The sequence below is a fragment of the Ictalurus furcatus genome, chromosome 29, assembly GCF_023375685.1.
Source record: "Ictalurus furcatus strain D&B chromosome 29, Billie_1.0, whole genome shotgun sequence".
Taxonomy (NCBI): domain Eukaryota; kingdom Metazoa; phylum Chordata; class Actinopteri; order Siluriformes; family Ictaluridae; genus Ictalurus; species Ictalurus furcatus.
In genome coordinates this window covers 7,757,000-7,772,124 of record NC_071283.1, presented here as the reverse complement: position 1 = coordinate 7,772,124, position 15,125 = coordinate 7,757,000, and the positions used below count along the sequence as shown (strand labels likewise).

At 42.7% G+C, this 15,125-nt stretch overlaps 1 protein-coding gene across 1 annotated transcript in view; it reads left to right on the top strand.

The window, feature by feature from the left end:
• The window catches only part of LOC128604158 (serine/threonine-protein kinase MARK1-like), a 30,341-nt gene extending 28,950 nt beyond the window's left edge, over positions 1-1,391 (top strand). Inside the window, exon 3 of the mRNA XM_053619029.1 lies at positions 1,101-1,391. Within this exon, the coding sequence (XP_053475004.1) occupies positions 1,101-1,223 (123 nt within the window). The 3' untranslated portion in view covers positions 1,224-1,391. The remainder of the gene's footprint in view (positions 1-1,100) is intronic.
• Positions 1,392-15,125: the final 13,734 nt, after the last annotated feature.

Genomic DNA, 15,125 nt, shown 5'->3' with positions numbered 1-15,125 from the left:
TTATTGTTTAACCTTTTGATCTTTTGTTAAAAAAAAATCACAAAAATACTCTGCTCTCATGGATATCAAACACTTGCAAACACAACACAGGTTTATCAAAAAAATCTGTTTATATATATATATATATATATATATATAAATATATAAAACTATGATGTGTTTGCAATTGTTTGATATCCATGAGAGCAGAGTATTTTTGTGAATTTTTTTAACAAATGATCAAAAGGTTAAACAATAAAGACAATTTTTCACTTCATTCTTTGCTCATATTTACCAAGGGTGCCAATATTAGTGGAGGGCACTGTATGCCAAATCTCCAGTTTCAGTAGGATAATTTGCTTTTATAAAATTCTATTATTGATTAGTAATCTCAAAATAACCAAACTATAGCAAATTTTATGAAATTTAGAGGAATTTGACTCATGATCATGATTTCTGTTATTATTTTCAAAACTCTCCTAGTTTTAGTCACAGAGATAATAAAACATCATAATCGACTTTCTTAGATTGATCATTTCTCACTGTATCACAATAAAACACAGTATTAAAACCTGAATTAGAGAAAGAAAATGTTTGTTTTTTACAGGAGATGATATGTGCAATGTTAGTTGGGTTCATGTAGATGATATATATTAGAGGTACGAAAGAAAAGCCTCTTGCCTACTCAGCGTGGCTCAAGGTCCCTTTCCAGAACCTTCACACTAACTGTCCTTCAGTGCTCGAAATGAACCTCCAACCTCAATCCGGACCACAGAATCTGTCACTATCTTCAAAAAACAGCTAAAGACCCAACTCTTCTGTGAACACCTAACTAACCCCTAAAATGCCAACCCCACATTATCCCACATTAAAAAAGCTTACTCTGACACTTACACCTGGACTCTGCTCACTTTGCTTTTCTAGAACTTTTCTAGAATTAAAAGATCTTGTATGGTAGCACTATTGTATTGTTCTCTGCATGATATATCGCTTTGCTTGTATTTCCTCATTTGTAAGTCACTTTGGATAAAAGCGTCAGCTAAATGAATAAATGTAAGTGTAGGTACGTAGAGTGTGTAAAATGCCAGTACATAACTGTTATGTAACTTTTTTCCATACAGGTGGCTGTCAAAATAATAGACAAAACCCAGCTGAACCCCACTAGTCTACAAAAGGTAAGGTTTCTTAAAACAGTTCAACCAAAGATTAATGCTTCTTTCTACTCATTAGAAACATCTGCTTAGAATAATAACTGGGACCATTAAAACCAGTCCTCTCTGATGCATGATCACTTCTCCATGCCGAGCATTTGAAACATCTGAAAATTTGCTTCCTGCATGACAAAACGGTCAAACATTCCTCTGTGCTGATTTCGAAGGCTCAGAACGGTCTCCTGGTGCCCCGTCTTTTACATATTTATCACAGATTGATAATGATGTATTTGCTTTTGTGCATTTTATTCTGCAGTGGCAGTTAGTTTGTTGCAGTGCATCAGGAGAGATCCCTGAGTCCAATATCAGCCTCACTTACATTACTGCCACTTATGTTTTACATTTGCTTATTCATGGTATGCAAAAATGGAGGTGCTTCTGTGCCTTATACTGTTTCTGTGTAGTGACCTACTTGTGTTTTTCACAAACAGTGATTGATCGTGATAATGAGTGATTATAAACAGATAGCACATACTCAGCACGCTAGTGTCACATTTTTGCCAGGACTGATCTCTACTGAAATCCTGAACTACAATTCCCATCAAACCCGCTTACCAACAAACACAAGGATGATCACATGACCATGACCATCTCAAGAAGCCTATCCCTGTTCACAGTCCCCTGATTATTAAGGCACCCTGTTCACAGTCACACCCAGTCCTTTAAATAACCCAGACAAATGTTCAGTGCGAATGTTCAGTCACTCATGCTTCTGCCAGTGACGTTACAAATCTTTTCTCTCATCTTCCTCATTTAAAAAAGAAAGTACTGATTATTATCCTTGCCTCGTTTACAAGCTTCCTGATCACCAGACTTTTTATCAGACTGATTCTTGTTCCTGATTGCTCTCGTCCCACCGGTTAGTCTGCCCTGGTCTTTTGAATAAAGCCAACATTAAAACAACTACAATTATCAATATATGACAATGCAGTGTTGGTTCGTACCAATTCAACACACAGTTTATATCACTGAGACAGTTGAAGAAGCCTTTGTCACATATATATTATAGCACGATGAAAATTTTTTTTCACATATCCCAGCTTGGTAGGAAGCTGGGGACAAACATGATACAGCATCCCTGAAGTATTAAAGCAGTTTTAAAAGTTACAAGTAGAGAGGGGAAAGAGTGCTATAAGTTAAAAATGGAGCAAAAATTACAGAAAAATAATCTGAGAGAGTTTTGGAAAGATTTAAATAGGACGTGAAAATAAAGTACGGAGGTACACTGCCTCTGGTGGTCAGACGTGGGTAGATGAACTAAACTTATTTTTTAATAGATTTGATAGTGGGTCTAATGATTTCAAACATTCCTCACTAAATGGAATACTGCGGATTTCTTCATCAGATCCATCTCCAGCTCTAAATCCATCTTTTTTCCCCCACTTGTGAGTATGTTCCTTGGTTTTCTATGTCAGTGGAGCAAGTTAGAAGTGGGTTAAAGAGAATTAAAATTAAGAAGAAACCTGCAGGTCCAGATGGTTTTAGTTCTAGAGTTCTTAAAGCCTGTGCTGATCAGTGCTGTGGGGTGGTTCATTACATTTTTAATTTCAGTTTGCGCTTGGAAAGGGTACCCGTCTTACAGAAGACATTGTGTGTACCAGTACCTAAGATAACAAACCCTACGGAATTTTTGCACTACAGACCAATTACTTTAACAACAGAGTTGATGAAGGTCTTTGAGAGATTGGTATTAAACCATATTGAGCAGGTGATGTATGCTGCTGTGGATAAACTACAGTTTGCCTATAAAACTGGTGTTGGGGTTGATGATACAATTATTTATCTCTTACACACATCAGTAAGTCATTTCAAGACTCCAGGTAACACTGTCAGAATGATGTTCTTTGATTTCTCTATTGCATTTATTACTATTCAGCCGACACTACTTAGAAGTAAGATAGAAAATTCTGGAGTACATCAGAGTATGGTCAACTGACTATCTCGCTAATAGACCACAGTATGTGAGGATGCATGACTGTGTGTCTCAAGTAGTGAAGTGCAGTACTGGAGTCCCTCAAGGAATGGTTTGGCTTAATTTTTGTTTATTTTTTATACATCAGACTTTCATTACAACTCTGAATCCTGTCACCTTGAGAAATTCTCTGACGACTCAGCAATCGTTAGCTGTATAACAGACCATGATGAGGATGAATGTAGAGCTATTAAAGAGTTTTGTGGACTGGAGTGAGATAAAAGGTTTTAGGTTAAATGCTAGTAAGGCTAAGGAAATTGTGATTGATTTTAGTAGATATCCTCAGCAAGTTGTACCAGTAAACATAAGAGGGTCTGAAATTGAGATTGTAACAACATATAAGTATACTTCAATAACAAGCTTGATTGGTCTGACAGTACGATACAAGTCTAAAAGAAGGGTCAAAGTCGTATTCATTTGTTAAGACGACTGAGATCCTCCGAGGTATGTCCAGTACTACTTAAGACCTTCTATGATTCTGTAGTATCATCTGTGATCTTGTATGCTGTCACGTGTTGGGGAGGGGCATTGTTGGAAAAGGAGAATAACAAATGAAATAAGCTCACACAGAAGGCAAGCTCTGTTGTGGGGAGTGTGTTACCCACTATAGAGGAGATTGGGCATGGTAGAATGATTGATAAATTGGTGTCTATAAAGAATTATGATTGTCACCCCTTCATGAAACAGTTTGAGCCCTAGTGTGTACATTTAGCTCAAGATTAATTCATCCCCGCTGTCACACAGAGCGATTTAGAAAGTCTTTTTTACCAACTGCTATTAGACTGTACGATCAGTGCTATACAAGATGATGGATTATATTATAGGATAATTTGGTTGTATATAATCATAATGCCTTGCGGAACTGATATTGTAAAATTATGGTTGTTACTGTGAATGTCTTTATATTTATTTTATTATTGTGTATGTGCTGCTGTGACAATATTAATAAAATATAAAATAAAGTTTAATCAATCAATCAATCATGGCCGTACTCAAGGGCCTAACAATGGGAGCTTGAACCCATGACTTTTGGCTCAGTAACCCAGAGCCTTAACTGTTGAGTCACCATTGCTCGTTGTTCACCATGGTTAAGGGCTGGCTAATGCTCACCATTAGCTCTATTCAAGGATGAATAAACTTTAGTAGAGACTTCAGTGGTGTGAATTTTGGAGAGCGTTCTGGATGCAGTGCTGTTTACTCACAGTGTTTGTACTTTGTAGTGGAAATTAATTACTTACTCAGTTAGTATATTAGTTTGTAATTAATATTTGAGGTTTGGGTAATCTCTTGCGACTATGTTTTTCCGAGATGAGCTCTCCGGAGCAGCACGGAGCATCGCCATCTTCATTAGCATCTTGGCATCGCATTCATAAACCACAATTAGCGAAAAGGAAGCTCAGCACAAAGGAACCTGTTAACAAAGAATGCTGTTTATTGCCACTGAGTTCACTGTTTTCCATTTCAGAGTGTTTCTTCTTTCTCATTGTGTATTTTTGTTTGTTTCTTGAAAAGTTACTTTTGGTACTTTTGGTTACTTTTGTTACTTTTGGCACAAATTTTAATTCCATACCGAGGTCCCCAACAAAACATGCCTGATCCCCAAGTCCTGCTTTCTCATCAAAATAAACGTGAGAGCAGTTGGAGAGACGGGGGCAGCTGTCATTGACTGTTACTCCTTGCCAATGATACATGAAAATATTGGCACATCTGTGATAGCTTGCAGACTGAAAAAATCGCATCACTGAACCACTCAAGCATTTGCCATGGGGGCTAATGTGTGTCATCCTTATGTTTCCTTGTTTAAGGTAAACACAATTTATTTGCCTTACAATTATTTTACCAAACTGTCCTGTTTATTTATTGTTTATTTTCTTTATGATTCTATGCTTTTTTTTATCCTAATGCACCTGATGCAAGTTATCAGCTCATGATGAATAATCTGTGCTACAGCAGAGAAAACATGAAACCACTCAAGTCAAGGAGTCTCCAGGGATTGGGCTAGAAACCATTACTCTCGCACGTGAAATCACACGTTGATATTTTGCTAATTGTGTAGTAATCTCTGTGACTATTAATCACATGTATCTCCCGTCTCATTGATTCATTACTCATGCATGTTAATAGAATACATTAGGAATGTTTCCTTCCCCTTTCATATAATGCTGTGATCTCATAATAATAATTATCTTTTCACATGCCGTGCATCCTTTGTTAATGAATGAGTCTGTGAACATTTTCATTAAAATCGCACTTTAAATAGGAAACAGGAAGTCAGCATGGCTGTGATTGCAGGATTGCAGTGCACTGTGGACAGGTTCTTTTTAAAAGAAAAAAAATAAACGTTTATTTTTAGAGTAGAAACACAACCACAGACAGTGGTGAGCAATATCAGGTGGCGGTTTCTCAACAGCATGGGTGAAATACAAGCAGTCTACATTGACGTTTGTGTGATGCGATTGATTTTTTTTCAGTTGTGCAGGCCCTGATATAATATCATACCTCGTTATACCTGCTAATCTCAATGAACATGTGATTCATAGCAAACTGAAGAACATCAGAATGATCTGAGCTGTCTTATCTCCACTTCTAATCTCACATATAAAGTCGCAAATCTTATGAAAGGAATGAGGTGAAGCTGAAAAGTCAAGGATGTTGCAAACAATTCGTAACACTGCATAAGACTCAGAAGATATGGAAAGTCAAGGCTCATCATTCTCACTCCAGAATGCCATGTTGTCTGCATGTGAGTCATATCTGGGCATTCAATATTGTTCTCTCATCTTCTAGGCCCACACTTGTTCATCCTTATCCTACTGTTCTCTGAGTCACGAGAGGCGAGATGAGCTCACGATTGAGTCTCTATAACCACAATAGCTGGTACAGAATTCCAGACTGCTGAATACTTGTCTAAGGCAAATGATATGCTGGTATTGTTCCCCTCCAGGACTTATCCATCCATCCGGGGCTGGGCGATATATCGATATAATAACGATATCATGATAAATGATTACACGATAGACTTTTCTGAGATATCGTTGGTATCGTGATGTATTTTTTATGTTTTTTAATCATTACTAATTAAATGGTACTGAATGGATGCTGTTGATTTCATGTAATTAAAACAAAAATTCTTTCTTTGTAGGCATTAAAGAAAATTATCATTGAAGTCAGTTTAACGTTTATATTACTACTGTTTTGTGGATAGTTTGTTAGTTAAATTACATATCATGATACGCATCGTTTATTGTAGAAATGTCCTCAAGTATCATGAGATGATATTTTTGTCATATCACCCAGCCCTATCCATTTTCTGTACTGCTTATCTTACACAGGGTCTCAGGGGAGACCTATCCCAAGAGACTCAGGACACCTGGTGGGGGACACCATGGACTGGGGGGGGGGCAATTTGAGAAATGTCTTTGGAAAGTCCCAAAGCACAGAGAGAACATGCAAGCTCCATGCACATGGGGCAAATTCAGGATTTGTACCCGCAACCCCAGAGGTACAAGGCAAATATGCTAACCACTAAGTCACCATGCCCCCCTACAGGGCTTATGATTTGGTTCACGTGCCATGAAAAGAAGAAAGAATGTGAATGAAAGAGTAACACAAGTGTACAGGTCTAATTCTTTTCCTAATAGTAAATAGCAATTTATACACCACATACAGCTGTGTCTCCTCTTCAAACTTCTCTTCATACTTCTCCTCTTCAGCCACTTATGCCATGATAGCTAAAATGGAGACATCCAGACGGTAATGCATTGCTCCCTTTTCCTTCTGCCCTTGACTCACTTATTGATTTTCTATAACTTAAAACCCAGCAGTCTCTCGTGTGCTACATTAAGATCCCTGCATTTCCTTACCAGCTCAGTAAGCAAAATGTGCTAGCATACAACAAAATAACACAAATTACTACAAAATACTTCATAGCTTGCTTGAGTTAGCCACTTTAAAATCCCAGTGACGGTCCCTAAGCAGACATATCTAGCAAACACTCAGCTTTTCAAAAGGCTGCTGAATCATGGCTCATGGATTTACTTTGAGGTTGAAGTGGCAGTTAAATGGGGGTAGGGATGATATTGAGCTTTCTAGATGTACAAGGGCATAAAGAAGGTGATTTTCACTTTGAGTGAGACGTGTATTGATAGGTCCATTGTGTATAGGATTGATAGTGCTAGTAGTAATATGTCTGTTGAAGAGGTGTTGTGTGGCATTTTTTAAGTGTAATCTTCACACTTTCATTATTTTAGATTATCGTGTTTGGGTGGGGGAAGGGGGTGTTGGGGGTTATGAGGGGTTTGTGGTTAGCACTTTGCCTCGCACCTCCAGGTTTGGGGGTTTGAATCCTGTCTCCACCCTGTGTGTGCGGAGTTTGCACATTCTCCTCATGCTTTGGGATTTTCCTCCGGGTACTCTAGTTTCCTCCCACAGTCCAAAAACATATGTTGTAGGCTGATTGGCATTTCCAAATTGTCCATAGTTTGTGAATGGGTGTGAGATTGTGCCCTGCCATGGGCTCCTCCCATCCCCGTCCAGGGTGTCCCTGCTTTGCGCCCAGAGTTCCCTGGAATAGGCTCCAGCATTCCCTGTGTAGGATAAGCATGGGCGTAACCACACATTCTTTGGGGGGGTCGTGTCCCCCCAATGTTGAGGAAATACCAATCTGTCCCCCCAATATACAGTACAAAATACTTTCTATATGTCCCCCTTTAAGGAACCCTGCGAACGGATCTGTCTTTTCTTCATCTATTCTATTTATTTGTCTATTCCTTTTTAATATATTTCCGTTTGTTAAGGAAAATAGGTGTGTGCCCCCCCTCCAATTGTACACTTGGTTGCGCCCATACTCAACGCAAGTTCTTGATATATTTTAGCAGCTCAGTCTGTAAGAAATGGAGACAGCAGCCAAGCATAGAAAAGTGCATCAGAACATACGAGCTTTTATTCAGACAGTAAGTAACTAGATACCTAAATATTAGGTAACCTTAGCTTAGTATAGAAGGCATCATACCATGGCTTGGTTTGTTCTTAATGTCAATTAACTTTTGGTATTTGCACACCCACGAAGTAGGCTAGGCTAACGTCAGTTCCAGTTTTTGACCATTAACGTTATATTCACTTGCATATCCTCCTGCCAAGTTCGTTGTGAACCCTCACATTGTGATAGACTGTTATAAATGTGAGTGAAAGTGAGGAAAGTTGCACAGCATTTCGTTCCTTTACACTACATTTGGGCTAAGGACAACTAAGTGATTTTACAAATATAAGGCTCAGCATAATATGCTGAGATGTGCTAGCTTGGCAATGGAGATATGGAACTAACGTCTAAGTTGTGGCCATATTGTAGTTATCCATTCAGAACTAGTTATGGCAGTTTGCGATATATATCGGTTACATAATAAATGACACCAGTTACACAAACAGAATATTCAGTTTACCAAATTGAAATGATCATCTAAGTCAGTCATTGCTCTTCTAGGAAAATAATGGTACCTGGTCACAATGCAGTTGGACATCTATTGGAAGTCTATTGCAATTTTTTTTTCGTTGATAAAGGAATAATCTGTCATATGTTCAAGTACAGCATTGGTTGTTGTAGTCACATCATTTACATAAACATATTTTGGATATGTAATTTGTCCCCATTAGAAGTTATTATATTTGCTACTACTGGAAAATGCATAATTCTATTTGGCAGGTGCGATTTCTTGCATTTTAGCCCCATCTAGTGGGTCTTGTTGAAATAGAAAAATATTTGAATAAATTAACCATTTCTTATGTTGATGGCGTTTTCACTACTGTAAGAGGTGAATCGGAAGTAGCCCGCTTGCATGTGTCTGTAAAGATTCTACATCTTTGAATCACATTCTTAGAAAATTTCCTAAAATGTTTTTCCCTTTGAACGCCTTTGCTTGGAAGCATCCGTGGGGAAACTGTATTTACAACATACAGTATCTCACAAAAGTGAGTACACCCCTCACATTTTTGTAAATATTTGATTATATCTTTTCATGTGACAACACTGAAGAAATGACACTTTGCTACAATTTAAAGTAGTGAGTGTACAGCTTGTGTAACAGTGTAAATTTGCTGTCCCCTCAAAATAACTCAACACACAGCCATTAATGTGTAAACCGCTGGCAACAAAAGTGAGTACACCCTTAAGTGAAAATGTCCAAATTGGGACCAAAGTGTCAATATTTTGTGTGGCCACCATTATTTTCCAACACTGCCTTAACCCTCTTGGGCATAGAGTTCACCAGAGCTTCACAGGTTGCCACTGGAGTCCTCTTCCATTCCTCCATGACGACATCACGGAGCTGGTGGATGTTAGAGACCTTGTGCTCCTCCACCTTCCGTTTGAGGATGCCCCACAGATGCTCAATAGGGTTTAGTCCATCACCTTCACCCTCAGCTTCTTTATCAAGGCAGTGGTTGTCTTGGAGGTGTGTTTGGGGTTGTTATCATGCTGGAATACTGCCCTGCGGCCCAGTTTCTGAAGGGAGGGGATCCTTCTCTGCTTCAGTATGTCACAGTACATGTTTGGCATTCATGGTTCCCTCAATGAACTGTAGCTCCCCAGTACCGGCAGCACTCATGCAGCCCCAGACCATGACACTCCCACCACTATGTTTGACTGTAGTCAAGACACACTTGTCTTTGTACTCCTCACCTGGATGCCGCCACACACGCTTGACACCATCTGAACCAAATAAGTTTATCTTGGTCTCATCAGACCACAGGACATGGTTCCAGTAATCCATGTCCTTAATCTGCTTCTCTTCAGCAAACTGTTTGCAGGCTTTCTTGTGCATCATCTTTAGAAGAGGCTTCCTTCTGGGACGATAGCCATGCAGACCAATTTGATGCAGTTTGCGGCGTATGGTCTGAGCACTGACAGGCTGACCCCCCACCCCTTCAACCTCTGCAGCAATGCTGGCAGCACTCATACGTCTATTTCCCAAAGATAACCTCTGGATATGACGCTGAGCACGTGCACTCAACTTCTTTGGTCGACCATGGCGAGGCCTGTTCTGAGTGGAACCTGTCCTGTTAAACCGTTGTATGGTCTTGGCCACCATGCTGCATCTCAGTGTCAGGGTCTTGGCAATGTTCTTATAGCCTAGGCCATCTTTATGTAGAGCAATAATTCTTTCTTTGCCATGAGGTGCCATGTTGAACTTCCAGTGACCAGTATGAGGGAGTGTGAGAGCGATGACACCAAATATAACACACCTGCTCCCCATTCACACCTGAGACCTTGTAACACTAACAAGTCACATTACTTTATATTGTAGCAAAGTGTCATTTCTTCAGTGTTGTCAAATGAAAAGATATAATCAAATATTTACAAAAATGTGAGGTGTGTACTCACTTTTGTGAGATACTGTATATAGTGTTGAATTTAATTTCATAGGTAGCCATCCTTTCTGAGTTTATTTAAAAGTCGTGATTGCGTGTTTAAATTAAGATTTAGCATGTGTGGTATGCCTGCACACATCTTAGCTTGCCTCTACTTGGTATGGTAGGTTTCATGGTAGGTTATGGAGCAGAGAATACATCTGCCCACAGGACGTCCACAGCACCCTAAAATTTCCCCATGCTGTGGGAGCTTCTATCACTCAGAAATCACCTGAATTCAAACGGTAACTGTAATCCTAAAACTATGTTCTAAATATGCAAATTTTCAGTATCAAACTTTGGATGTTGGGGGCTTGGACTCCCCCAATGTCCATACCATGGTTACACCCTTGAGGATAAGCGATATGGAAAATGGATGGATGGGTGGATTTTACACAGGAGCTCTGCAGTTTAACATCAGATTACACTAGTTATCACACAAAGAGAGCTGTACTTTTCTCACAGTAAACTAGGAGATGAGCCAATCATGCAGATGTTCTGAACTCTCTGACCTTAACTAACAATGCCTGGAAGAACCCCACACCACCATGTAGACAAAAAGCTTACAAACCATGTACAGGATCTCATTGTCAAAGGGTATTGGGAGGGTATCAGGAGAGGAGTACAAAATAATTTCCAAAACATTAGCTGTACCATGGAACACTGTGAAGGCCTTCAACAAGTGGATAAAATGGAGCACCAGAGTGACATTACGGAGAACTGGACAGAACCCTCCAAATCTGAAAAAAGGATAAGAAGAAAACCTTTCAGGGAGGCTGCTGAGAGACCTATAGCAACATTAAAGGACCTGCAGGAATATCTGGCAAGTGCTGGTCACTCCCTGCATGTGAGAACAATCTCTCATATTCTTCACATGTGTGGGCTACGAGGTAGGATGGCCAGACAGAAGCCCTTTCTCACAAAAAAAAAAAACTGATGTGGCAAAATGTGTTATGGTCTGATGAGGTAAACGTAGAACAGTTTGGGCATAATTCTAAAAGATACAGTATGTTTTGCACAAAAGCAAGACAGCAGCATTGTGCTATGGTGCTGCTTCTCTTCAGCTGGGACTGGAATCATGGATTGGGAAGGCTTTCCAGCTGTTATGAAACAGGACTTGGAGACAGGAAGTAAGCGCAGGAGAGCAGTCTTTATTGTGCCACTTAAATAAACACACGAGGAGGCAGGAGACCAGATGTAAACATAAAACTCTAACTCATGCAAAGAGCGTGAAACTTAACTCAAACAGTTCTCCTTTAACTATAAACAAGACAGGAAACAATCCTAGAACAGGAACATCTATTTAACCAGAACAGGAAACTCTCATTTAACAAGAGCAGAAACATCTCGTTTAACTATAGCGTGGCATAAGCACTCTTATCTAGGGCATGGCGTCAACATTCTTATCTATGACAGGACTTAAACTTTCTTGACTACGACAGGATACAAACACTCAACTACGACAGGGTTTAAACTAAGTAACAGGAAAACAGACAAAGCATAGCAACATCACAACCTGGCACCATTATACATTCCGTCGTCTTTTCTGTTAGTTCGTTCTCCTCTTTACTTTATTTGGCTTGATGTTACGTTGCTTTATGGGATGTTACGTTACTTTACTTAACTTCACTTTAATGCCGTGCCATGTGTGCAGCACCGCGAGGGGTTTAAGTAAACAGTCTCTTGATTGCCGACAGCTGGCGACACTTAACCCAGCTTTAGTGTCCATGCGCACTTCAATCATGTGCATGTGCGCATTATCAGGCTGCTCATGCACGTTGTCACAGAAGCGCCATCTGCTGGCGGTACCGTAACAGAACCCCCCTCCAAAGGCGCTCCCCAAAAACCCCCTTCCAACAGGGGTCCTGGGCCAATTTGTAATCTGTCTCTTGATGCATTGGAAAACAAGGCGGCCTCTGCCGGGCAGCAGACAGGCGGAGCACCACCCCCAGTGGGACTGAAGCTCGGGGCGACGTCCTCAGCGGGACTGGAACTCTGGGCGACGTCCTCAGCGGGACTAGAAGGCTGGGCGACGTCCCCAGCGGGACTGGAAGGCTGGGCGACTTCCCCAGCGGGACTGGAAGGCTGGGTGACGTTCCCAACGGGACTGGAAGGCTGATTGACTTTCTCTGCGGAGCAAGAAAACATCCTCATTGGCGCAGGCAAACAGAGCACTGTACTCAGTGGGGTAGGCAAACGTAATGCCATACTCAACGGAGCAGTCAAACAGAGCATCGTACTCAGCGGTGCAGGAAAGCAGAAAGACGTCCTTTGCGGGACAGGACAACGGGACAGCTTCCTGGGCAGAACAGGACAGCGGGATAGCTTTCTCGGCAGGGTAGGACAGCGGGACAGCTTCCTCGGCAGGACAGGACAGCGGGACAGCTTCTTTGGCAGGGCAGGGCAGTGGGACAGCCTCCTCGGCAGGACAGGACAGCGGGACAGCTTCTTTGGCAGGGCAGGGCAGCGGGACAGCCTCCTCAGCAGGACAGGGCAGCGGGACAGCTTCCTCAGCAGAACAGAGCAGCGGGACAGCCTCCTCAGTAGGACAGGACAGCAGGATAGCTTCCTCAGCAGGACAGGGCAGCGGGATAGCTTCCTCAGCAGGACAGGACAGTGGAACAGCTTCCTCAGCAGGACAGGACAGTGGAACTGCTTCCTCAGCAGGACAGAGCAGCAGGACAGCTTCCTCAGCAGAACAGGGCAGCGGGACCGCTTCCTCAGTGGCAGAGACCTCCCCACGGGTCTCTGGCTGGAGCTCCGAGGTCGCCAGGTTAACCTCGGGCTGGAGCTCTGGAGCTGAGACCTCCCTGCAGGTCTCGGGCTGGAGCTCTGAGGCCACCAAGTTGACCTCAGACGGGGGCCCAGAGATCGCCAGGTTAACCTCGGGCTGGAGCTCCGGAGCTGAGACCTCCCCGTAGGTCTCGGGCTGGGGCTCTGAGGTCGCCGTGTTGACCTCAGGCGGGAGCTCCAGGGCTGAGACCTCCCCGCAGGTCTCGGGCTGGAGCTCTGAGGCCGCCATATTGACCTCAGACGGGGGCCCAGGGGTTGCCAGGTTAACCTCGGGCTGGAGCTCCGAAGCTGAGACCGCCCCGCTGGTCTCGGGCTGGAGCTCTGAGGCCGCCATGTTGACCTCAGACGGGGGCCCAGGGGTTGCCAGGTTAACCTCGGGCTGGAGCTCCGAAGCTGAGACCGCCCCGTAGGTCTCGGGCTGGAGCTCTGAGGCCGCCAAGTTGACTTCAGATGGGGGCCCAGAGGTCGCCAGGTTAACCTCGGGCTGGAGCTCCGGAGCTGAGACCTCCCCATAGGTCTCAGGCTGGGGCTCTGAGATCACCTGGTTGACCTCCGACGGGATCTCCGAAGCTGCCCTGTTGACCTTGGGCTGGATCTCTGCACGGGCTCTCCGGTGTAGTTTTTTATGCTCCCGCCAGCTGCTCTTGAAGCATTCGTTTGAGCAGTAGAGTGCTTCCTGGAGACCCAGCTTTTTGCAGGTACGGCATTGTAGCTTGGTCTCCCTACCGCAGCCCTCAGACATGCATCTAGACGTCCTCTCCACCACGTTGACCGGAACCTGAAGTGAAGCTGCTGCTTCTGTCCGGTCCAGCCATGAGTAATAGAGGTGGAATGGCCAGTCCTCCTTGTCCATCACTTTGAATCCCTGCTCCAGTACATCCAGGTGGTTTGATTGCCCCGGCTGCGAGAACTCCTTCAGAAAAAGTTCCGAGAACTGGGTGACGTCGTAGAGGGCACTGGACCCTGAACGGGCCAGCTGCTCTGCCCAATCCCGGGCCGGGCCATAAAACCAGGATACTAGGAAGCCCAGCCACTGTTTCTTGGTAGGCTTGGGGGGCACCAGGCTGGCAAATTACACCTGGCTGTGGAAAAGGAAGAGCAGCGGGTGGTGTCCCCACCCAGGCGTTTCCAGTGGGAGTTCAGCGGCCGTCCTCTGTGGAAACTGCATGGACTTGTACCGCGGCCAGTAGTCCGAGCGCCTCCCAACAGGTGCTCTCCTGCTACTTCCATGTTTAGGCACGCGGCATTCTGTTACGAAACAGGACTTGGAGACAGGAAGTAAGCGCAGGAGAGCAGTTTTTATTGTGCCACTTAAATAAACACACGAGGAGGTAGGAAACCAGATCTAAACATAAAACTCTAACTCAAGCAAAGAGCGTGAAACTTAACTCAAACAGTTCTCCTTTAACTATAAACAAGACAGGAAACAATCCTCTAACAATGGCAGGAACACATCTAACTAGAGCATAAACACTTCATATAACTAAAGCATGAACATCTCATTTAACTAAAGCATGAACATCTCATTTAACTAGAACAGGAACATCTCATTTAACTAGAACAGGAACATCTCATTTAACTAAAGCAGGAACCTCTCATTTAACAAGAACAGGAACATCTCATTTAACCAGAACAGGAACCTCTCATTTAACTATAGCGTGGCATAAGCACTCTTATCTAGGGCATGGCATCAACATTCTTATCTATGACAGGACTTAAACTTTCTTGACTACGACAGGATACAAATACTCAACTACAACAGGGTTTAA